This window comes from Mycteria americana, chromosome 3 (genome assembly GCF_035582795.1).
Source record: "Mycteria americana isolate JAX WOST 10 ecotype Jacksonville Zoo and Gardens chromosome 3, USCA_MyAme_1.0, whole genome shotgun sequence".
Lineage (NCBI taxonomy): Eukaryota > Metazoa > Chordata > Aves > Ciconiiformes > Ciconiidae > Mycteria > Mycteria americana.
The window spans coordinates 1,824,432-1,847,472 of record NC_134367.1 but is presented as its reverse complement, the minus strand read 5'-3'; the positions used below and the strand labels follow the sequence as shown (position 1 = coordinate 1,847,472).

The window sequence follows — 23,041 nt, the reverse complement described above, 5'->3', positions numbered from 1 at the left end:
TCCTGTCCTCCCCGCTGCCGGCTCCACTGAGCGCCGGGAAGCAGGCAGAGCGCAGGCAGCACCTCTGGGCACGTCGAGGGAGGCTTTCCGTTCCAGAGATCTTCAGAGGTGGCTCCTGGCTGCGTTTCTGGATGCTGAACGGGAAGTCCCTTCGTTTGGGATTGGGATCCCGGCGCCTTCGTTGCAGGACGGACGCTTCCAGCAGCAGGACTCACTCTTTGCACGAGGCAGGAGGATGTGGGACTCAGGCCAGAGACAGAGCCTGGATGGTGGCAGCCTTGCAGAGGGATCTGGAGCTTGGGGTCCTGATGGAGATGGCATGGAGGAAGCACGTTACTGGGGCTGTTGGTGCGGAGGTGTGTGTGCACGGAGCAAGGACGGAGCTACCCCTTTGCCTCTGGGTCCCCTGACCAGAGCCAGGCCCCACCGCAGCTGGGTACATCACGTCCCCGTGGGACTCCCAGGGCTGCATTGGTCCCTTACCCAGCTCCCACTCCTGCAGAGTTGATTCACAACTTCCATCATCACCCTCGAGGGCAGCTCCTCACCACCAGCCTCGGCCAGACCCGGCTGGGGAGGAGAGAAATGAGTCAAAGGGCAATTAAACATTAACAGCAGGCGGTCGCCGCAGGAGGACAGCTCACAGGGCTTCCTTTGTTCCAAAGGGGGGTTTAATTTATAAAAATAACACAACTTAGAAGGTCACCGGCATTGCTAGACGTGACATGAGTGTGTAATCGTCTCCAAACATCCGGTCAGCTGGGTAAACAGACAGGAGAAACCCCAAGACCAGCGGCCAGAGTCACCTGAGGAGCAAACAGGAGGGACCGTGCATGGCACAACAGACCTGGAGAGCCCCTGAGCAGCAGGAACCGAGGAAGTCTTTAAACTACTCCAGGCACTGAGATCTCACCCTCAAGGCGATGTGCACCATTCAGCAACCGGATTATTTACCCTCCTCAATGGAAAAAAGAATAGAGCAAAATAGGTTTGAAGCCAGAATTAAGTGGTTTCCTCCACTAGACAAGCGGGGAGGTTTCCAGTGAACTCTGTAGTGTCATAAAATGCGTGGAACGAGATCGCATCAGTGTAACTTGCCACAGCTCCAACGCCTATCCTGCTGATCAGCTAGATCCCGGCTAGATCTCCCCTAGACCAGCTTTTTATACATCTGGGAGAGGAAAAACGGAGCTATTTTGAACATTAACCTCTTGTAGCAAGATCTCCCCTGGGTTATTTCTACACCGGAGGAGCAAAAAGTGCTTCCCAGCAGGACAGCTTATTTCTTCGTCCCAGCACCAGAAACCAGAGCAAGAGCAAAACGATACTGGCTTTAAAGTCCCTTAATGCCTCCTGCCAAAAAGAGGGAGGGATCTACTGTTGGTTTATGATATATTTTGAAGGGGAAACACAGAAAAGCTGCCTTGAAGTGAAAAAAAAAAAAATAATATTGCACTGACCACAGGAGAAAACACTTTTAAACAGGATACTTGTGGGGTGGGGTAAGGATACACACACACACACACACACTCGGTGGCTTTCATTTCGTGCTTAGTGTCCCGTCCTTCCCTGCCAAGCTCATACAGCAGCAAGGAAATAAAATTGGGTCCTGACAAAACCATGGGAGCCCAAGGAATCTCCCGTTTGCCCTCCCCTAAGAGCCTGGCAGCCATCACAGCTCTGACCTCCCTCAGGATCACAACGGCCAGATCCCAAACCTCTGCAAGCACTTCTTAGGGTGACCAGCAACGTTCCCCTCTAAATCAACACGACTATTCAAACAGCAGCTGTGACTTGGAGGGAGCAACCCGCACCCACCTGCGGATCAGCAACCCGTAACACAACCAGCAAAGCAGGGCGAACGCGTTGCTGCTGTGAGAAAAGAGGGTTGGGGGAGACCATGCCCCCTCCACTGCTCACCTAACCTGGGAACGCCGCAGAGCCAAGCGAGCAGGCAGATCGCAGGCAGCCACGCAGCTCTGCGGCGTGGGCAAAGCTCGGGAGACGAGGCTGGCCGAGGGGAGGAAGGGCAGAGCTGACAGGCAGCCATGCTGGGGGGCCGAATTGCCTCTTCCTTGGGTCAGCACCTTCCTCCTGCCTGTAAAGAGCCAGGGCCACCCACAGCCGAGCACAGTCCCCCACCGGGGCTTGGTGGCACCTACCCAGAGCTTGCCAGCGCGGCATGAGCAGAGGGCTGGGAGAGAGGGAGCATGTGGCTTCGGGGCCTGCAGCCTTAGGGGCTCTTCCCGATGAGCTGAGCTCAGGGAGATGGAAGGAGGTGGTGGTAGGAGATTCTGTGCTGTGCTGAGGAGGTGGGTGCCTGGGGGAGAGCCCTAGTCCTGCCAAAGGGACTGTTCTTGGCACCACGACAGCATGGGGAGGAAGGGGACAGGCCGGGGAAGACTGGGACACTCTTGGAGCCAGTTTCTCCCTGCAGTACCAGAGAGGTTTCCTCAAGCAACCCGCCCTTTTCCTCACTGCCAAAACCAGCATCGCTGGGTGTCAGCTGGAAGGAGCCAGCTTTGACCAAGGAGCTGAACCGCCCCGGTGCTCGGCAGTGCCTGTGCAGCTTTCGGCACGGGCAGCCTTGCAGAGGCGGCTCCAGGATAACCCAGAAGGACTGACAACCCACTGCCCCTCCTGGGCATCCTCCACCCGCCACACCAATGCTTTCAGGTGCAGCAGCTTTCAGGTCAGATCTCGCTCTGCCCTCGCTGCATCCACAGGTTAGAGCCATGCATCCAAACTCCTCCACGGCTGGTAACTCCCAGGAGGTGTAAAACAGCCGGGAAGGTGGGGATCTCACTGCTTTCAGCACTTAAGCCAACCACGACCTGGGGCCGCGGATGCAGGGAGGGTTCTGGGGTCCCTCTCCCCTCCTCAGCACTCTCCCCCCTTTCCACCACATCACAAGCGCACTACGGTCGGATGCAGTCCTGCTTCCACAAGCCGGTGCTTCCACAAGCCGTGTCCATGCCAGCGGTAAGCGTGAGGAGGAGAGGGGTGCCCCACGGCCGTACGGCTGCCTGGGAGCTAGCTGGGAGGAGGGGAAGGTTTCCAGCTCTGAGTGGCTCTGTTCCCTACTTGATGTTTTTGAGAAGCGCAGTCCGGGCGTTCACCACCGCTTTGAAGGCGTCCTCGCTGCCGGGAGCCACACACTTATCGGGGTGGAGCAGCACAGCCAGCTTCCGATAGGCTTTGTTCACTTCGTCCCTAGGAGACACGACAAGAGTAAGGGGACCCACGCGACACACAGCCCGGCTCAGCCTTGCCCCGGCTGGCAGAGCACAGCAGGGCCAGGAGCTCCCCCTGTGCTAAAGGGGGAGCTCCCTTTAGCACAGGGGGACACTTTTGAACCTTCCCTTGCTGGCACTGAGGACCTCCAGGCTTTGGAGGTGATGCTACGGAGAAAGAGCTGAAGAAAAGCACACGGGGCACTTCTTGGTGTGGCATGAGTAGAGGAGGGGGAGAACCTCTCTCCTGGGGCAGATGCACCCTCTCCACCACGGGACTGTGCCGGCACGAATGCTCCCATCATGCCAGACACGTGCCTGCGACATGTGCCTTGGTGTGCTGAGTCGCTGGCACCAGGAGAGCAGAAAGCTGGCAGGCAGCATGGGGGCACACGCACCCTGACTCAGCTTCACATCAAACCGCCTACACACTCCGGGCAAAGGCATTGCACATCACTTCAGCCCTTTAAGCCTTGGGTGTCTGGTCCAAGGCAGACGTCTCAACTCCAGCTGCAGGCTGTGGAGAGAGAGGGGGGCACCTCCGGAGGGAGGTGAGTCCGTCCGTGCCGGCAATCACAGCACAAACTGCCCTGCAGAGCTGCTGATCTTTCCCTGTGGATGAGAGGGGGCTGGCGGAGGGGTGAGGCTCAACACCTACATTTCAGAGAGCCAACGGGAGGATGTATGAGTCCTGAATTATATAGGTTATCCAAAAATTCACCCTCCAGCCCCTCCATAAGGAGTACACAAAGGTAGTCCTCCTGCTTCAGTGAGAAGAAAGCAAGACATAGCTCTGGGAGCTTGTTTTAGCTGCCCAAGTCATACAGCAGAACTGGGAGATTCAACATCCAACCTTTTACACAGGCAATGACCAATTCCACCTGACTAGAGGTCCTCTGAGGAAGACAAGCGAAAGCTTGTCTTGTGGAAGTATTGTTTCCAAGTGGAAAAGCTGTAACATCAATCCCTTTTCGATAATGTGGGCAGCAGCCTAAAAGCTTCTCCAGGCACAGAAAATAAGGAAGGTAAAGCTGGAGTGGCTCCAAACATGTCTGGCAAGTGAGTGACCAGAGACGGCTCAGCCTGGAGGCAGGATGCAGGGCCAGGCAGCTGACAGGGCTGAAGTTCTCATGTTCATCACTCCCCCCTTGTCTCCAGCCTGGCTTGTCTGTTAAAAGGGGAAATTTGGTGCTCAGAACCGAGGGTTTCTTTTGCATTGCCTCAATTTTGTGGTTAGATACTTATGCCCAGCTGCTATATAAACCAAGATGAGCTCATCAGCAGGCAGGTCACTAAAAGGTCACAGATGCAACCAGCCTGCCGGGTCAGAAAGATTACAGCCAGCCAGGCAGATGCTGAAGTCTCCCTCACCTTGTGGCTCCCGGTTTGAGCCCCAGCATGTCCCAGCTGTCCTTGCTGTTGCGGATCCTGCGAATGGCATCCGCCTGCTCTTTGGTGAAGCCGACCCCCATGCTGGAAGGAGGACGTTTCCCGCCGTTGTCACACAGGTCGATGATGGCGGAGTAGAAAGTCTGTGGACACAGGGAGGAGTTAGCGGGAAGGAACGGTCCCCAAAGGCAGTGGCAGTGCACAGGAGACCCCACCACCCTTGCTGACCGAGGGCTCATCCTGTGATGCGAGGGGGAGCATTTGTGACACTGCTGAGTGTTCACTCACAGAATCACAGAATCGTATAGGTTGGAAAAGACCTTTAAGATCATCGAGTCCAACCGTAAACCTAACACTGCCCAGCCCACCACTACACCATGTCCCTAAGCACCTCATCCAAACGGCTTTTAAATACCTCCAGGGATGGTGACTCCACCACTTCCCTGGGCAGCCTCTTCCAGTGCTTGACAACCCTTTCAGTGAAGTAAAATTTCCCAATATCCAGTCTAAACCTCCCCTGGCACAACTTGAGGCCATTTCCTCTCGTCCTATCACTTGTTACTTGGGAGAAGAGACCGACCCCACCTCTCTACAGCCTCTTTTCAGGCAGTTGTAGAGAGCGATGAGGTCTCCCCTCAGCCTCCTCTTCTCCAGGCTCAACAACCCCAGGTCCCTCAGCTGCTCCCCATCAGCCTTGTGCTCCAGACCCTTCCCCAGCTCCGTTGCCCTTCTCTGGACATGCTCCAGCCCCTCAATGTCTCTGCCTGGGCCATGGGGGGCTGGGATACCCCAGTCTGGGGGGATCCGGTCCCTGCAAGAACCATGGGACAGACTGAGGAGGAGGCCAGGCCCCACATTTATCCCCAACCCATGTCAGTTCAGTGCTAGACCTGAAAAGGTGACGTGGGCATCTCTGCATCAGGGATCATCAGCTTTGAGCAACGCAATGCTAGGGCCAGCTCAGGACTGGGAGGACCAATGCTGATCCTGAGCCAAACAGCTACGGCTTTCTCAGGGCAGCATTTCACTGGGAAGACTCCTCTGGGGCAGAGAGCCAACAGGTTTTATGGAATCCAGGCAGTTCAGGGGATATCCTGCCATCAAATGCTGGCTCAGTGCGGTGTCTGCGCCCTCACCACCTTCATTCCACCTCACCTGAAACATCTCGTTGATTCCTTCTCCTGTTTGTGCCGATGTCTCAAAGTAAAGAAAGCCCCGGCTCTCTGCCCAGAGCCGCCCCTCGCTTTCATCCACGCTGCGGTGCTTGGTGCAGTCGATCTAGATCGGGAGAAAAGGTAGAGGTCAGAGCCCAGGCAGGGTCTGCAGCGGCAGCTGGAGGAACACAGCTCCAAGGCCGATTGTCTAACAGCTAAGGGGCCTGTCTGGTTGGACAGGCTGTTTGCTTATCCTGAAGGGGGTGGAAAGAAAGCACAGAAAATGCAAGTGAAAAAGCCTTTGAGAGTTTATCTAGTCCAGAGAAAACGTCACCTCTACTTGATCCCTTCCTGACTGATGTGTGGCCACCACACTCTCAAAACCCCATTGAAATGCAGTCTCCAGTGCTCCTCACACACACATTTGGCTCTTAGAAAGTCTTCCTTACAACCTAACAATATTTCCCTTACTACAGCTGGAGCTCAACAGCTTGGGCACACGCTGGGAACGCAACGAGCCCTGAGGGCCGGAGATCAGGACCGCACTGCAGCCTGGCTCCCCACCACAGCCCACCTTGTTGGCACAGACAACGAAGACAATGTTCTCCATGTTCCCATGGGGGCCCAGCTCCTGCTTCATCTCAGCCAGCCACTCGTCCAGCGCATCGAAAGACTCCTTCTGTCCGACGTCGTAGACCAGGATGACTCCCTGCGTGTCCTTGTAAAACTCGTTCCTCACCTACGGGGACAAAGGCAGGGCGCTAGCACCCACGACAGCCAGGCTGAGAGCACACAGCCCAGCGGATCTGGGTGATCGCCATTTACCTGGCACCTATTTGGTTCTGTGATAAAAATCTCATCTCATAAAAATCTCTCATCTCTTATACACAAACAGAAGATCACAGAAAAAGGACAGATGGGGGAACCCAACTAATACCCTCACTGTGCTGCCAGAGGAGAGCTATCAGCCCATGAAATACTCACCGCCACACAAAAGAGCACAGTCGCACAATGGCAGACAAGGTGACAGAGCAACTCCTGGGAGTCGACCGAGACACCCGTGTGTGTCCCTATACGTGAGGCAGCAGGGGAGAGCGAGGATCCAGGGCCAGCCACTGGACAGACTGCATGTCTAAGCCCAGCTACTGGAGGGATCTGCAGGAGGTCTGTCTGTGCGTGTGGGTGTGCATAAAGGGGTCTGTACCAGCAGCTGGAGCGAGGCTGCAGCCTCTGGGGCTTGTATGCTCAGTGCCAGCAACTGGGGAGACCGAGGATCCCCAGGACTGCTGCTGGATGAGGGTCTAAGGTCAGCTACAGGACAGATATTGGAATAGAATAGACTATTTCAGTTGGAAGGCACCTACAACGATCACCTAGGCCAACCGCCTGACCACTTCAGGGCTGACCAAAAGTTAAAGCATGTTATTAAGGGCATTGTTCAAATGCCTCTTAAGCAGTAACAGGCTTGGGGCATCGACCACCTCTCCAGGAAGCCTGTTCCAGGGTTTGACCACCCTCTCGGTAAAGAAATGCTTCCTCATGTCCAATCTGAACCTCCCCTGGCGCAGCTTTGAACCATTCCCATATGTCCTGTCCCTGGATCCCAGGGAGAAGAGATCACCACCTCCCTTCTCCACGTCCCTCCTCAGGAAGCTGTAGAGAGCAATGAGGTCACCCCTCAGCCCCCTTTTCTCCAAACTAGACAAGCCCAGAGTCCCTAGCCACTGCTCAGAGGACATTCCTTCCAGCCCCATCACCAGCTTTGTTGCCTTCCTCTGGATGCATTCAAGGACCTTCGCATCCTTCTCAAACGGTGGGGCCCAGCACTGCACGCAGTACTCCAGGTGAGGCCGCACCAACACTGAATACAGCGGGACAATCCCCTCTCTTGACCGGCTGGTCGTGCTGCGTTTGATGCACCCCAGATGCGGTTTGCCCTCTCAGCTGCCAGGGCACGCTGCTGGCTTCTGCTGAGCCTGCTGGCAACCAGCACCCCCAGATCCCTTTCTGCAGGGCTGCTCTCCAGCCACTCCTCTCCCCATTTATACTTGTGCCCAGCTTTTTTTTTTTTCTTCCCCAGTTTACTTATATTTTAGTATAAAACCAATTATACATCAGAGACATACTACACATTTACAAGTGTTAAATGCCGAAAACACAAAACCAAACCAAGCAGCAAGCATCAGTTTTCTGTCTTGTCGCTCTTCAGTAAATACTTGCCACATATTTATTCACCAAACCGACAATTTAAGTCCATTACACTTTCAAGGACTCAGAGTCTTTCTCTTCTCCATTGTCTCATATGGATTAGCTGTGGCATAGCCAGAAAGTCAATATACGTGAGCAGCTCACATATTTGCAAGCGATAACTGTGCTACAAAGACCTCTGCTGGCCACATCTGCATCAGATTAGAGTCTTTACAGTCTTCTGCCCCTCAATTTCTTTACGCAGTCAGCTCTGCCCCCCAATCTCCCTGCTTCATTCCAGGCTATTCTTAATTACTTACATTTCACTGGTTATTTGTACTACATCAGGACTTACAAACCCAAGTCAAGACTTGTAGTTCTACACACAGAGACAAATAACATAGAAATCCTCGTTGTGCCCAAAACTTCACAGCACGCAACAAGCAAATGCTGAGGACACAAGGGAGGAATGGGAAGCTTATGAGCAACCACATAAATAATAGTTAATAGCCAGGCAGTCACCTGGCCAGGGCATTCCTTGTTGATGTCTCACTCTTTTGCCCTCACTCTTTTTCACTTTTTTATGTCACGTTAGTATTGATCATGTTATAAACTGCTCTTTCTTACCATTCTATACATTTTTATTAGTCACAAGATGACACTTTGCCAAGCATCAACAGTATATTTATAATTAAGAATTAGTATGCATTACACTGTTAAAACAATAGGATTATACTGGATAAGCATTTAATGTTCCTTTCTTCCACTTGTGGGCCCACTTTTTTACTTTGTTTATAATTTAAAATAAATGTGATTAGCAGTGAGCACAATCATTCCTTTGTGCAAGCTCTCCAAAACGGATATTGTAGTCCATGCGTTCAAATCCTAAAGTTTTATCCTGCAATCTCCTTTTTGTAAATAGTACTGTTTGTTACTGGCATAGCAAATAATTTTAGAATAGAATAGAATAGCACAGAACAGAAGAGAATATAATATTTCAGTTGGAAGGGGCCTACAACGATCATCTAGTCCAACTGCAAGTGTTTTGCAGCACTTTGGTCATGGATTAGGACGCCAGTATGCTATAAATGCCCAAGGTAAGCTCCAAAGATCTCCCAATCCGAGTAAATTTAACCTTAAGATGGGCAGACTCATAAGCACAAGGAGCCACTTTGAAATAGGGCTAGCAACATGAGTGGTAGCACAGCCAAACCCTACGCTCGTGGTTTCTGAGGAAGTTGTTGGGTTATTCTTTCTATCAGAGTTGGTTGTGGCTTTATAGGTTCCCGTTTTAATAACTTCGTTTTCCTTCTCCTGATCAGCCAGAGAGACCAGGATGAAGCCAGCGGTGCTGTCTGTGCCAGTGCCGGCCGTTTCTGTCTGTGTCGATCTGCACAGCCAGCCACGTGTATACATATATATGTCTTGTATAGGTGTGCCTGCGTGTGCCGACTGGGGGTACGTACTCAGCCTCGCTACTTGTTGGACCTCAGAGTACGGCGCTGTGGCAGCCTCACCTCAGTCAGGCTCCTGGATTCAGCAACCCCTAGCAGCAGGGAGTCACGGCTCACGGAGAGGCAGCGAGGGTTTCCAGCGCTGGCCTGCATTAGGTGTCCGTGGCAGGAAAGAAGGGGGTGTACTGTAGTAGAGGAAGCTCCTAAGAAATGTATTTTCAAGTTTCCCACCCCCCAAACACGATTTCAGGCAGATCTGTGGAAAGCTGATGGGTGGCAAACGCTTCTGAGATGGGTCGGCTGAGGGCAGCCCTGCGGCGTGCTGCCCGGAGCTGGGTCTGCCTTACCTCGTAGAAGAATGGGTGCCCCGCCATGTCAAAGATGTTCACCTTGATCTCTCGGTCTCTGACCTGCACTCTAAAAGAGAAGTGGGAAACGCTTGAGAAGGCTCTACTTCAGCCCTCACACAGGCTGTGCCCCCGCAGGAACACCCCTTATCTCTGCCAGCCCTCTGCAGAGAAAGAGCTGGGTGATCGGGGACAGAAAAATCAAAAAGAAGTTCCAAGTGCCGGGGTTTAATGGCCAGAAAACTGCCCCTAGAGCTGGTCAGACAAGGAAGATGCCACCAGCTCTGGATGTAACATGGTCATGGGGAGCTATGCTACCAGAGGAAGGCAGATTATGCAGATTATCTTATTATTAAAGCAGAAATGCAGATTATGCCATGGAAACCAAGCAGCCTTGGCAGAGCCAAGCAGACGTAGCTCTGGGCAGCGCGGTCACTCAGGAGCAGCGGGAGGTGGGACAGCCCCACTGCACCTCTTCCCTCTGCCCCTGTGGAGACCAGTGCCCCCCGCAGCAGACACCTCGCCCGGGCTCTGGCGGACCCACGCCTGCTGTCTGCGACCACGCGGCTCATCCCACTCTCCCGGCACTCGTCATCGCAAAGGTACTTACTTTGTGACGCCGTAGTCAATACCAATAGTCGCCAGGTATTTGGGAACAAACCTCTTCTCACAATAACGCTTTATAATGCAGCTCTGGGAGAAAGGAAAGTAGGGAGTGTCAGCAGAAGGACACCGTACACCATAATATTCACGTTAATACAGAATTTTTTGACAGCCCCCAGTCTGCTGGATGGCTGCGGACATCAACTCTGCCCTAAGTCCCTAAACCAACTAATTAACCCACAAACAAAGCATCAATCTTTACCAGAAACAGGTTTTTTCCTGCAAAAAGAAGGAAAAGCCACTGGGTGTCAGTTATTCCTTACCTGTTTGGAGACTGGCGTGCCAAGAAACTCTGATTTATTCCCGTACAGAAAATATCCGGCCTGGAGGAGCTGTGTGTTCAGGGGTCTGGGGGCAGTCAGCTCCCCAAAAACCATGAAGAACATTTTGGCAGCCCGAGCAGGCAGCCCGAGCAGCACATACAGGGTCACACCAAGTCCCTCCAGTCCTGTTCTGCCCCTGACTGGCAGAGATACTGTTTAGGGAGAGCAGGAGTTGGCTGCTATCGGCCACAGAGAGATAAATGCCATAAGGGTAAACGTCAGCTGCCACCTCTTTGCCCACTCACTCTGTCCTGCAAGATCCTTCTGGATTTTCTTGCCATCAGTGAGGGATTTGTCTGCCCCAAGGGAGTCCTCGTGCTGTCAGCACTTTAATAGGACTACATTTATTTAGCAAACAAAAAAGGGCAGCGCTTCAGAACCAGAACCTGGCTGGGAGAAGAAATAACATCCCGGAGAAGAGCTGGGTCATTCACCACAGCAGGAGGAAGGGGAGCTCCTGAGGAAACCCTGACTAAAGCCAAACCTGGGAGGGGTGGGATTACCCCAGCAACCTCCGAGCGCCCTCCAGGAAGGCACTAAGGGCTGGATCCACACCTCCTGCCTTCAGGCGCTGCACTACGGTATCTGTGGCTGAAGCACGGTCATGCGGGCTCCCTCTGAAGGAAGTGGACCGGGGAACGGGTGTTCCTCAGCAGCCGGATCACGGAGAGACCAACACCACAGAGAGCGGAACGCTCTGGGGTGTGGTGGGCCCGTGAGGCAGGCCCCGACCGGGGCCGCGGGCCGGGCTCTGCCCACCGCCCACCCGTGCCGGGCCAGAGAGGCACAGAGAGCCCCGCACTGGGCCTGCCCCGGGGCGGCCGGTACGGAGGAGCCCGGGTACAGAGGAGGCCGCTGACAGAAGAGGCCACGGGCGCCGCCATGACACCCGCCGCCAGCTGCCCGCCGAGGCGCACGGCCCCGCCCCTCCACGTAGGCCCCGCCCCTTGCCACGCAGCCAATAAAAACCGGCGTTACACGTGCGCGGCCCCGCCCCCGCAGCTGTCAATCCTCCACTCGCCCCAACCCCTCGCCTCGCACGGCACGGCTGGGCCGGCTCCTGATTGGCTCCCGCCAGCCGGCACAGCCACCAATCCGCGGCCTCTCTTAGCAGGGAGGCCGCCTGTACTCGGCTCTCCATTGGATAGCTGGCCTGCCTGCCACCGCCCGCCCGCCAATCGCAGCGCCTCACCTTGCCCACCTCCGCGTTGCCCATGGAGATGACTTTAATCCGCAGCGACTTGCGCGTCTCCTTCCGCTTCGGCGGATTCGCCTCCATGGCGGACCGGGGCGGTGCGGGCCGGGCCGGGCCCGGTTGAGGCGGCGGAAGGAGGGAGGGAGGCAGGGAAGGAGAAAGGGAGGGAGCGAGCGCGGCGGGCCCGGGGCCGCCTCACCGCCCTGCGCCTCCGCTCGCGCGACACTTCCGCCCGCCCCGGCCCGAAGGTCTCGCGAGAGCTGGCGAGAGCGGTGGCGCGCGCGGCTCTGACAGGAGCCGGTACCGGCCCGCAGGGGGCGGCGGTGAGGGGACAGGGACAGGGACAGGGACAGGGACAGGGACAGGGACAGGACCAGGACCGGCTCCGGGGCCACTGCCTGCCCTGCCTGCCTTGCCTGCCTTGCCTTGCCTGCACTGCTTGCCCTGCCTGCCCTGCCTTGCCTGCACTGCTTGCACTGCCTTGCCTGCCCTGCCTTGCCTGCGCTGTCTGCCTTGCCTGACCTGCCTGCCCTGCCTTGCCTACCCTCCCTTGCCTGCCTTGCCTCCCTTGCCTGCACTGCCTCCGTTGCGTGCCCTGCCCTGCCTGCCTGCCCTGCCTGCCCTGGGGGTCAGCAGTGAGGGGCCAGGCCCGAGCCCAGGTCCCCTGGCTGCCCCGGGGAGCAGGGGGAGAGCAGCAGCCTGCTCACCTCCAGCAGGGCCTGCCCTCTGCCCCTGCTTTCAGCAGGACGTCCCCTGCCCTGTCCCAGCATCTCCAGGGCCTCGAAAGCAGCACCGTGTAGCATCGTATTGTCCTGCCCGGTCCTGGGTGCTCCCAGGCCGTCCCGCCGTCCTCGCGGGCTGAGCTCTGAGGGTTTGTGTGGCCCTGGAGAGTTCCAGGTAGAGCGGTTGGGGGTTACATCTCCTGTTCCCCGTGACTTGCTGCATGGCCGTGGGGAGGAGTTTCCCCCCAGCCTGGGAGCTCACCCTCTTGCTTCAGCTGGGTCCCTGCAGGATCGAGAATAGGCCGGGCTGGGGAGGTTAGGCGGGATGCAGCTCACAACCTCGCTGTGGGGGTTTGGATGGAAGATACGGGTTTGGTTCTGGTTAGGAGCTGTTGCGGCCAGTGTTGAATCAGTTCTAGGGGGGAAATGGGCCCTCCTTGAGGATGGACCCCTCGTGAAATAGATTCCTGAGGGGAGGACATTGCTGGTTGCTGAGACAGGTGGCCTTAGGTGACACCAGAGCTGGCAGTGGCCCCATGGCACCCCAGGACACGGCCCATGGGGTCTGAGTAGAGGCACCCATCCCTGTGCGGGGGCTAGCCTGGGGCAGGGCCATCCACGGGGACCCTCGTTGTAAATAACGTCCTTATTTGCTCCTTGTAGCCCAGCAAGATCCTGTCAAGAAGGGGAACCTTTGCGTCATGCCTCGAAGACAAGGTACCGGGAGGGGGACAGAGCAGCTCTGCGGTCACCCATTCACCTAGTGTGGGTGACAGCCGTGAGACAGGGGGACTCATCGACACTGGCAGGGACTTATCCTCTGTGGGAGGTGGTTTTAAGGAGCCAGTGGGGGGTTTTGAGCCCCCTTCCCAGGGGGGTCACAGCCACCCCTCGGTGAGGAGATCCCCAGGCAGGGCCCACATGGTTTGAGCATCTCTCGGCTCTCTGGGGACTTGATAGAGATGGACATGGGAGGGGGTTTCCTTGGTTGAGATGCCCTGAGCTTAGGGATCCTGTGACGCCCCTGCCACGTCCTGCTGGGAGCACGTGTCTGGCTGGCGAGAGGCCCGGTCTGGAAGTGGGGGTGGCAGAAGTGGGTGCTGGGGATGTGGCGGGAGTCACTTGTGTGTGCTGTGAACTAGGGACGCTGGCTGGCGAGTCCTCCACACCTCTTCTGGCATCCTCCTGACTGACAACAAGAAGCTGCTTTTTGACAGGTCTGTTATGGGCTGTTTGGGATCTTCTGCCTCATTATCTGGTCTCGTAAATCTTTGCCAAAAGAGTCCTGCCATTATCCATCTCTGGGTGTTTTATGGCTCCAGCTCTGTTCTTCATCTTCACGTCACCTTATCTTTAGCTTCTTCTTTGTTATCTTTGTTTTGTTCTTCATCTTCCCGCTGTCTCTGGCTGCTTGATGAAACCAGGCACACGTCTCTGTGCCAATTTAAGCTGATTCCTTTAACCCTTCCTTCGCTGGTCCTATGCATCCATGTACGGATATTCCTGGTCGTATGGGGGTTCTTCTTTCTTACAAATCTGTCTGGCAGCTGATTTGGTGAATTCAGCCCTTCCTCCTTGAGATGCCAGTGGGGACATCTCTGGGCAGCTCCTCGCCTTGGCCCAGGGCACTGTCCCCCTTCCCGAGCCACGAGGGATCCTACCTGCTCAGTAGCAGCGTAGGAATGGGCTTGTAATTCCCACTGCCCTGCAGGAGGCAAGCGCTGCCCTGCCCCGATGCCAGCGGCACGAGAGAGATGAGGTTGGGGTTTTCTTTGGGCGTTTCATCCTGGGCCAAGCGTGTCCTTTAGTTTGTTTGGAAAAGAGGAGAAAGAAAGAAGGTAATTTTTGTTTCCTCTTTGTTTTGCTAAAAGCCCTCTGTGGGGTTTTCTCTGGCGTTGGGAGGAACAGAGCCCCTCTGTGCCTGGACAGGAGGACGAGGGAAACAGCTTAGCACCATGCCAACTTCTTCACCGAGTCTGGGCAGCGTAAGGACTTACGGCAGCCCTGCTGACGTACAGGTTTGGGATATGGTAACAGACACCAGACCAGCAGCTTTAGGGATAAACAATTTATCTCTAAATAATGGTACAGTAATAAATACAGATCAGTAGTGCAATTATCCAGGTCATAATGACAGCAAATCCAGTAATTCACCAATACGGGGCTAGACTTAATATCCGGGAGTGCAAAGACTTACACGACCATGGCTCTTGGGCAGGCAGGAAGCAGAGCATGGCTTCTTCTCCGGACAAGCAACTTGGACCAGCCGACTTGGGGAATCCCAGATTCCCTGATGGGACTGTCCTTTTTAATTGTTGTGTTGTGGAAGCACCATTTGGGCTTGTTAACCTATCATCACATCCCATCTCTGCTCCCTTTCCTTGCCGGTTCTGTCCTTGGCACGCACGGGGCCTGGAAATACTGTGTGAGGCAACGCTAGCCTGGCATTTCACCCCTTGTTTGGTGAGGGAAAGGGTGGTCATCTTGTCGTGGCGGTGTAAGGCCAAGACCAATGTCGATGCCTCCCAGCTCCCTCCCTGGGGGTGTCAGGCACGGGGGGGGAGTTTGGTCATGGAGTGATGAAGGGTTACGTTGAGTCAATACAGTGGTGCGTCGAGAAACCATCAGAACAGTGTGGGCCGAAAAGCAAGCACAAATATGTAAAGAAGTGATTAAAAGCAGTAAGAAACTGCTCAAAATAAGGAGAACAACTGAAGGATGAAGCAAGATGTTGAATATTCCCGTAGTGGGAGGGGAGATTGCCCTAAAAGGGATTCTCACCAGCCACGCTTGACTATTTTTTGAGCGTGTTCCAGGATTTGTGTGATCTGTGGTGTCACAGCGGACAGGTATTAATGTTTGTTGTGCCTGCTCCCTCCCCTGCTTCAATAGTCGATGCAAGGCTGCGTGCTGCAAAAACTCTTCCGTTAGAGATTAGGGGTAGTTGACAGTACTTGACAAGCAATAATTGGAGCAGTATAGTTAAAATCACATCCAGGTAGGGTAGTAAAGTTACAGATACACAGATAAGCGAACGTAGATAAAGTGTGGTTCTACGTAGCGTCAATATCTACAAAAGAATATGAAGATCGTGAAGGTACACAGCCGTTCCTGCCGCACGCGGGTGTTGTCTCAGCGTGTTTATCGGGTGCATTAGGAAATTATATAGGCTCCCCAGGGGAATTAAGGCACGTAGCAGAGGCTCTAAAGGAATTTCCTTCACCCGCGAACCCCAGCCCTGCCTCAGGGACACAAGCTTCGGTGTCTCCCAAGCACGAGCTTTCATTCCCTGCTGACTCTCCCTTGGGTCACCCCTAAGGCATTTAGTAACGACGTGTGCTCACCGTGATTTAGATGTGCTCACCGTGATTTAGATGTTCCCGTCTGTGTCTGTGCTGAGCCTGGGTTGCCCGTGTGGGTGCAGCCAACGTTTCTGGCTGGCAGAGTCTGGATTTTTTGCCTCCGTGGCTGGCCCTGCCGCTGTCACCCTGCTGTGTTTGATGGTCTGGAGCAGCCGTGCTTGAGGTGCGCACGTAAAGCCGTGGTGGTGACAGCCTTGCGCGTGTCCCTGTGGCCTGCACAGCTTCTCTGGGCTTGGAGAAAGAGCCAGGGGTGTTTGGGCGTGAGAGGGTGACTCAGTTTCCCCATCTCTGAGCCAGGGAGTTGGTGCGCTGTGTTGGAGGGGTGGAAGGTGGGGTGGTGCAGGGCACAGCACCGTCCTCGAACTTTCTCTTGGGGCAGAATAACCGCGGTTCTTATCTGTGGATGTCTGGGCCCCGGGAGGCGTTGGGGACGGTCCTGTAGCCCTCGCAGCCCCCAGCACAAGTGCAGGGCCTCCCTGAAGGTCTGCAGGGAGCTTCTCTGCGGCTCTGCAAGGGCCGGGGAGATGGGGCAGGGTGCCATCAGCAGGAGCTAGCCCCAGGTCAGCCCAGAGCACTGGGGAGACGTGGCTCAGGCTCAGGTGACCTGTTGATTCGCCCGCAGCATCTTCTGGAGCTGGGGCATCTCAGGCCAATACCCCTGGAAACACCGGTGCTCCCAGCAGAGACGCCCACCCAAGGGTGCACCCCTTGCAGCTGGAAGGGAGGGCAGCGCCTGGCTTTTCAGCAGAGATCCTCCTCCGTCTGCTGCTGCGAGCAGTCCACGTGCGGGCAGCATCGCCTTGCACTGTGACAGCGTCCTTTCTCCCGGTCCTTGTTCCTCCTGTGCCACACAAGCGCAAGAAATGGATCCTCGTGCAAGAAACAACGCGGAGACGTGCGAGAGGTGGTGCATTGCACGTGAGAACCGTCAGGGCACGGGAAGAGCCCGTCCCCGGGCATCGTGCAAGCGACGCGGCGAGTGTCGGTGCCAGAACGGACGTGGGTGTGCACGAGCTGGTGCCAACACCCCGAGGCCCAGTGCCGGCGTGCGGGAGCAGCCACGGGGGGCTGGCGCGTGGGCCTGGGGTGCGTGGCTGGGGAAGGGATGCATGGCTCGGTGCCGGAGGCCCTGCTGCGGTTGCTGCAGCAGCTCTGTGGCCATGGAAACAGCTGCGGGAGAGCGGGGGGATGCGAGGAAGGAGGGAGCAGACGGACGGGGATGGACGTGTCTGACAAAGGAGGTGCCTGGGGTGAGCAGCTCCTCGCCGTCTGCCCGGCATGACTGTCGCAGCTCCGGCTGCCTCCGGGTCGCTGCCTTCCCCCAGCGCCCACCGGCCAACTCCCGCTGAGCCATCCCGGGGCTCGGGGCACAGCCGTCCATCTTGGTGTCCCACATGCCCACCCTGCCTGCCATGCTGAGCTCTGCACAGCGTTTCTGAGCCCTAGGAGGGGGACACGGCCACGTGTCCCGAGAGCATCCCAGGCCCCAAGTGATTCGGCGTCCCCCCCTTGTCCGCTGGAGAGGTGAGGGAGACTGTGCTGTGCCGGAGAGACGCGCTTGGATCCCTCTGGGCAAGGCTGGAGCGTGTTGGGGTCCCCGTTGTGGCGATGACAGGTAGGGGCTGAGGGGCAGCACTGGCGGCGGGCAGGGTTTAACTCTTCTCCACCCTTGTCTTGCACCATGAATCAGGAGGAGCCACCTCCCGGAGGTGGCCTGGACCCCCGCCCCAACCGCCGCAGATCCATCCCGACCCTGGGCAGGGATGCTCATGTCCATCCTTGCTCTTTGAGGGCAGAGATTATGCCGGGCTTTTCTGGTGGCAACAACTTTTAAGGTTCAAACCAGCCCTACGTGTTTTGGGTGTGGGCTTGGGGGGGCCTCAGGGCTTGTCGGTGGAGGTGGGGGTTGGTGCTGGCAGCTGAGTGAGGGCTGTCCCCAGGTCCCCAAAGTGGCCGTGGGGGACTCATTTCCTTGGCTGTCCCGCAGCGCCATCCCGATGACCACGGCGTCCCTTTGTGGCAAGCCGATGGCCTCGCAAATCCCCGTGAGCAAAAGGGACGAGGGTTCCTGGGCTGGAGGGATTTGCTACGTCTGCTTCAGGCTCTTCCCTCATCATCAGATTTTACTCCACAGATTTTAATTCACTCCAGATTTTAATTCACAATAAAAAGGACTTTGCGACTGCTTCTGGGGCTGGGCCTGACCAGGGACGCCCAGGAGCTCCATCCCTCGGCCTGTGACTGCTGCCACGTCCCCCGTGAAAGCCCTCCAGTCCCCCGGGAACACGGCACTTCATGCGCCTGCTCCGCCACCCAGGGAATCGGCAACACAGATTAACTCCCGAAATGTTTTAATTAAAACATAATTTTCCTGCGAGGAGGATCATGAGGCACCAGCTATTGCCTAATTAGACGATCCCAACCCGGGGGTTTTGCTGTGTGGGAAGACACGCAGCAAAAAAACTCAGGGAGGGGGAGATCTGCGGCAGCCTGGTGCCAGCACCTCCCGGGTCCCCCGGCCCTCCTCAGCCACAGTGTCCTGTCACCTCGAGCCTTGTCCTTGTCCCCAGCCGCTGCCCAGGGCAGCATCTTTGCTTTGCTGGGTCACTTGTGCTCATGACGGGGTCTGGCACAGGGAGGGCTCGGGCTTTGCTGATGGGTCGGTCTTGCCGTGCGTGGGGCACGCCGTGGCTGCGCAGTGGCCGTGGGAGGTGTGTGGGGCGGCGGGGCACGAGGGGCTCCGGCACAAAGTCCCCTATGGTGGCCTGGCCAGCTGGGAAAAGTGGTGGAATGGGTCCAAATGGTGGGGGAAAAAGGTAAATGTAAAGGAGAAAAGGTGGTGCTGTGCTGTGCTGTGCTGTGCTGTGCTGTGCCAAGCTGTGCCGTGCCGTGCGTCGCTGTGTAGTACTCTGCAGTGCCACGCTGCGTTGTGCCGGGCAGGGCTGCGCCGGGCAGCGCTGCGGTGTGGTGTGTGGTGCATGCCAAACCACACCAAACTTTCCTGTGCTGGGCTGTGCCGTGCCAAACCGGGCTGTGCCGTGATGTGCTGTGCTGTGAAGTACCGTGCCGTGCTATGCTGTGTTGAACCAGGCTGTGCTGTGCCGTGCCTTGCTGTGCTGTGCTGCGCCGTGCCATGCCATGCCGTACCATCCTATACTCTTCTTCATGCCTTTCCGTGGCCCCGTGCCCTGACACCTCCTCACGTCCCAGCCCTGCCTGGCATGCCGGGTGCTCCTGCGCCCTGGGGACGCGGCAGCCTTCCGTGCCACCCCCCTCCGGCTCCCGAAGACCGGGGGCTGCGGCAGCGACTGAGGTGGGAACGCCATCGTCTCTGCACGCTGGCTTGTGTCTCCCGCTCTCTCCTCCCTGCCTGGGGTGTCGGGCAAGCCGGGACCCCGCGTTCCCGTTTGTGGTGCTGAGCGGGAGTCGTGGGTTTTGGGAGGTGACCAGATGAAGCGTGGGAGACGATCAGCATCCATGACCTGTGGCTGGGCACGGGTGCGTCGGGTGCAGTGCCTGTGGCATGTGTGACCAGGACCACCAACGATGCCGGAACCTGGACGGGGTGGCTCCCTGCCTCAGTTTCCCCGTTGGCAGCAGGGCATTGCTGCATCGCTTCAGTGCTGCTAAAGGCACTGCGGCAGGAATGCAAAGCGAAAGCACCTCGGGGAGGTATCTTCCTTATTCCTCACCCCCTCCAAGCGCTCTCGGCCCTTTCCCTGGCGTCCGTCTCCCCAGGGCAGTCCAAGCCCACCCCCGTCTCGCTCTCCAGGACTTTCTAGAAGCAGCCGAGCTGACCTGGATCTGTCTGCATTTCCTCTGCCATCCCCCCGCAGCCCTCGCTGCCGCCGGCAGCAGCACACCTCCGTATTTTGGGAGCCTGGTGCAGTTCCCACCTGGCTGGGCCACAACGGCTGCAACGGGGAAGGCCGAGCTGTTCACGGTTGCCACTCGGGTGGCCACAGATGCCAGGGCCGGTGCTCCGTGGGGCTGGCAGCGGGATGGGGGGAGCACATGCAGTGTCTGCTCCCCACGGGCTGGGTGTTAACACTCCGGGGTGCTTATTCCCAGGACGAGCGATGCAAATAGCGAGCATGGGGCAGTGCAAGCTCTCGAAGGAAACCTCTCTGCTGAGGTTTGGGGTCCTCAAACGGGGCTTGGGGCCGTCCGCCCCGTGGAGGAAGGATGCTCGGGGGCTCACCGCCGTGTTATGGGGGGAACCGAGTGGATCCCGGCTGGCTGGCAGACCCCAAATGCGCAGGGCAGAGCCGCTGCCACCCCTGGCTTTGCCCCCCGCCAGGCTTGTGCACGCCAGGGCAGGGTGCTCCGTGGGGGGCAGCGTGGGGCGGGTGCTGTGGGGTGCGCGGTGCGGGTGCAGCGTGGGGCGGGATGCTCGGGGCGGGGGGGACACACGGGACACACACACCGTGCTGGCTGCAGCGGCGGTGCGGGGCAGCGGGGCCCGGTGCCGCAGGGGCCCCGCCGGGCCGGGCCGGGCCGGGCCGGGCGGGGCGGGCGCTGCGGCCGTGCCGGCGGGAGGAGCCGCCGCTGCGGTGCCGCCTCCCCGGTGCCGCCCCCGGCCGGAGCCGCTCGGGGTGGGGGGGGCAGAGCCGGGCCGGGCATCGCCGCCTGCAGCCGCGCCGGGTACAGCCGAGCCGAGCCGGGCCACGCCACGCCGGGGCGGCGGCAGCGGCCATGTACGGTGAGTGCCCGAGGGGAACGAGCCCGCCGGGGCCGCGCCGGGCCTGGGCCGGTGTCGGGGCCGGTCCGGTGCCGTGCGTGTCCCCCCGCTTCCCGGGGACTTGGGCTCGTCCCCGCCCCGGGGCAGGGCTGTGCATCCCCCGGGCCCGGTTAGGGGTTCACCCCTTCCAGGGTGGGGGGGCCTCGTTCTTTATAGGGCTGTGCACCCCCCAGTTACTGGGGGGTATCCCCTCTTTTGGGGGGGGGGGGACGACCTCGGTCCTGTAAAGAGCTGTGCGGCCCCCATTTACTGCGGGGTGACCCCTCTTGGGAGCTGAGGGGACCGTGGTCTTTTGCAGGGCAGTGCACCCCCTAAGTTACTGGGGGCCATCCCCTCTTTGGGTTTGGGGGACCCTTAGTCCTATATAGAGCTGTGCGTCCCCCGAGTTACTGCGGGTTAGTCCTCTTTGGGTTTGGGGGGGACCTTGGTCTTTTACAGGGCCGTGCATCCCCCCAGTTTTGGGAGGGTGTCCCCTCTTTGGGTCTGGGACACACCCCGTGGTCCCCTAAAGGGCTGTAAATGTCCCCTCTGTCACTGGGACCTTGTCCCCTTCCTGGGGGACCATGGGCCGTTAACCTTACCCCCCAGCCCCTTTTCCTGGGATCACCTGCTCCCCGGGGCAGGGAGGACCTTGCTCCTCTATAGGACCAATGACCCCTATAGTACTGGGGGATCACCCAGTCCTCGGGGTGAGGAAGCCTTGGGTGCTATATGGGGCTCTTCAGCTCCACCTGGTTATTTGGGGGGGGGGGGGGGGGGGAGGAGTGTCACACCCCCCTCTCAGGATCAGGGGGGGTCTTGGTCCTATATATGACCACCCCGCTGCGATACTGGGGAGCTGCCTGGTCCCCGGCATAGGGCAGACCTCAGTCCCATTTAGGCCCATGCACCCTGGGGTCTTTGGGGATTGCCAGTCCCCCCGTTGAGCCCCGTGCCGTCACTATTGTCACCCCACTGTGCAGGGCGGGCATATGGGGTCCCACGTCCCCGGTCGGGAAGCGTGGCGGGGATGCGGCGTGCGTAATGGGGAGCAGCTGGTGGAGCAGCTGGCTGCCCCCCCGCCCGGGGCAGCGGGCTCTGCTAAGCCGCTGGGAGCTTTTGGGAAGGGCTGGGGGGTGGCCGGGTGGCTCTTAAATCCTCGCTGCCCGAGCATCCTTCCCCGGGCTGTCAGCGCAGGGCGAGCTCCACGGAGGAAGGAGCCCCTGCCCGCTGCCCTTCCTCGGGGGCTCCCAGCCCAGCCCGAGGGCTGCCGGGGTCTCTTTGGTGCTGCCGGCCGAACCCCTCTCTGCGAGGTGCTGTCGTGCCAGGGGTGAGTGCACGGTGGGGTGCGGCAGGAGGGAGATGGGTGGGCAGGGTGCCAGCCCCCTCCAGGTGATGGGGTGCTTGTTTGGGGGGTCAGTGGGGTGCACACAGACGGGAGGTCCTGAGATGCGCTGGGATGCAGCACCTGCCTCCTGCGGGGAAAGGAGTGGAGCCGGTGGGCTTGGGGAGCGGGTTTCTACCTAGCGGGGCCAGGGGGAGAGAAGCTGAGGCAGGATGCATGGGTTCTGTTCCTTTCCTCTCCTCGTCACGGTGCTGACTCCTCCGTGGCCTCCGTTGAGTCATTCCGGTCTCCCAGCTGGTATTTTTCCACCTGCAAAATGAGGGGCATGCTTCCTTCCCCTCCTCGGCTGTGGCAGCCTGCCTTGACGGCTGCTGCGTGTCCTGGGGATGCGGCCCCTCTGCAGTCCCCCCACGCCGGTGTTCCCTCACCCGCTCCGACCGCGGGACCCGTCCGTCTGGCATGGGATGGCAGCGATGCTCTCATTGCAGGACAGCTGGCCCTGATGCCCAAATGCTCCCGCTGGTGCCCTTTCCATCTGAGCTCCCCACCTTGCTCAGGGCTTTTGCATCCACGTTGGGGCTTGGGCTGATTTTGGGGGGATTTTCTTTGGGCAATTTGTGCTGCTGGCAAGCAGGAATTTGCAGGGAGCTGTTGTCATCATCTGAGCAATTTGCAGCAGCCCGGAGCACGTAATAATCCTCCCTGCTGGGGAACTGCAGGGGACCCCAGCCCCTCTGCAAACCTGGGGGAGAGGTAAGCCACGGGTCCCCAGGAGCCCCACCAGCCCCCCGGTGTCAGTTTAATGATCTGGCCGAAGGGGTGTGACATGCTCTGGTTGTCCGCTGGGATCCTGGGTCACTGGCCAGCCTGTCCTGCCCACGGGGAACGGCAATGCCACATCGGGCCGCAGCTCCTCTTACCCACAGGTTAAGCCTCTGCTAGCATCT

At 58.1% G+C, this 23,041-nt stretch overlaps 2 protein-coding genes across 7 annotated transcripts in view; one reads left to right on the top strand and one right to left on the bottom strand.

Moving 5' to 3' along the window:
• Positions 1 to 488: 488 nt before the first annotated feature.
• Positions 489 to 12,177, bottom strand: DNAJC27 (DnaJ heat shock protein family (Hsp40) member C27). Of its 4 annotated transcripts, XM_075497624.1 has the most exons (8): positions 10,691 to 11,298; positions 10,375 to 10,457; positions 9,765 to 9,834; positions 6,351 to 6,515; positions 5,778 to 5,900; positions 4,605 to 4,765; positions 3,085 to 3,213; positions 489 to 806 (listed from the first exon to the last, which is right to left on the bottom strand). In XM_075497624.1, the coding sequence occupies exons 1-8, from the start codon at positions 10,811 to 10,813 to the stop codon at positions 803 to 805; spliced, it is 858 nt and encodes a 285-aa protein (XP_075353739.1). In that variant the 5' UTR covers positions 10,814 to 11,298; the 3' UTR covers positions 489 to 802. The 4 variants fall into 4 exon arrangements, with proteins under 4 accessions (XP_075353739.1, XP_075353740.1, XP_075353741.1 ...); XM_075497625.1 differs by lacking the exons at positions 489 to 806; positions 10,691 to 11,298 and adding an exon at positions 11,943 to 12,177 and having other exon boundaries at positions 1,824 to 3,213; XM_075497626.1 differs by lacking the exons at positions 489 to 806; positions 10,691 to 11,298 and adding an exon at positions 11,952 to 12,177 and having other exon boundaries at positions 1,824 to 3,213.
• The window catches only part of EFR3B (EFR3 homolog B), a 49,484-nt gene continuing 38,619 nt past the window's right edge, over positions 12,177 to 23,041 (top strand). Inside the window, exons 1-3 of one of the 3 annotated variants that reach the window (XM_075497623.1) lie at positions 12,177 to 12,268; positions 13,331 to 13,384; positions 13,810 to 13,884. Coding sequence is in view for 2 of the 3 variants with exons in the window: in XM_075497621.1 (XP_075353736.1) it covers positions 13,369 to 13,384 (16 nt within the window). In the remaining variant the exon portion in view is untranslated. Of the gene's footprint in view, positions 12,269 to 13,330; positions 13,385 to 13,809; positions 13,885 to 20,589; positions 20,732 to 23,041 lie in introns of those variants that run through there. The other 2 variants (XM_075497621.1, XM_075497622.1) reach the window with 2 other exon arrangements.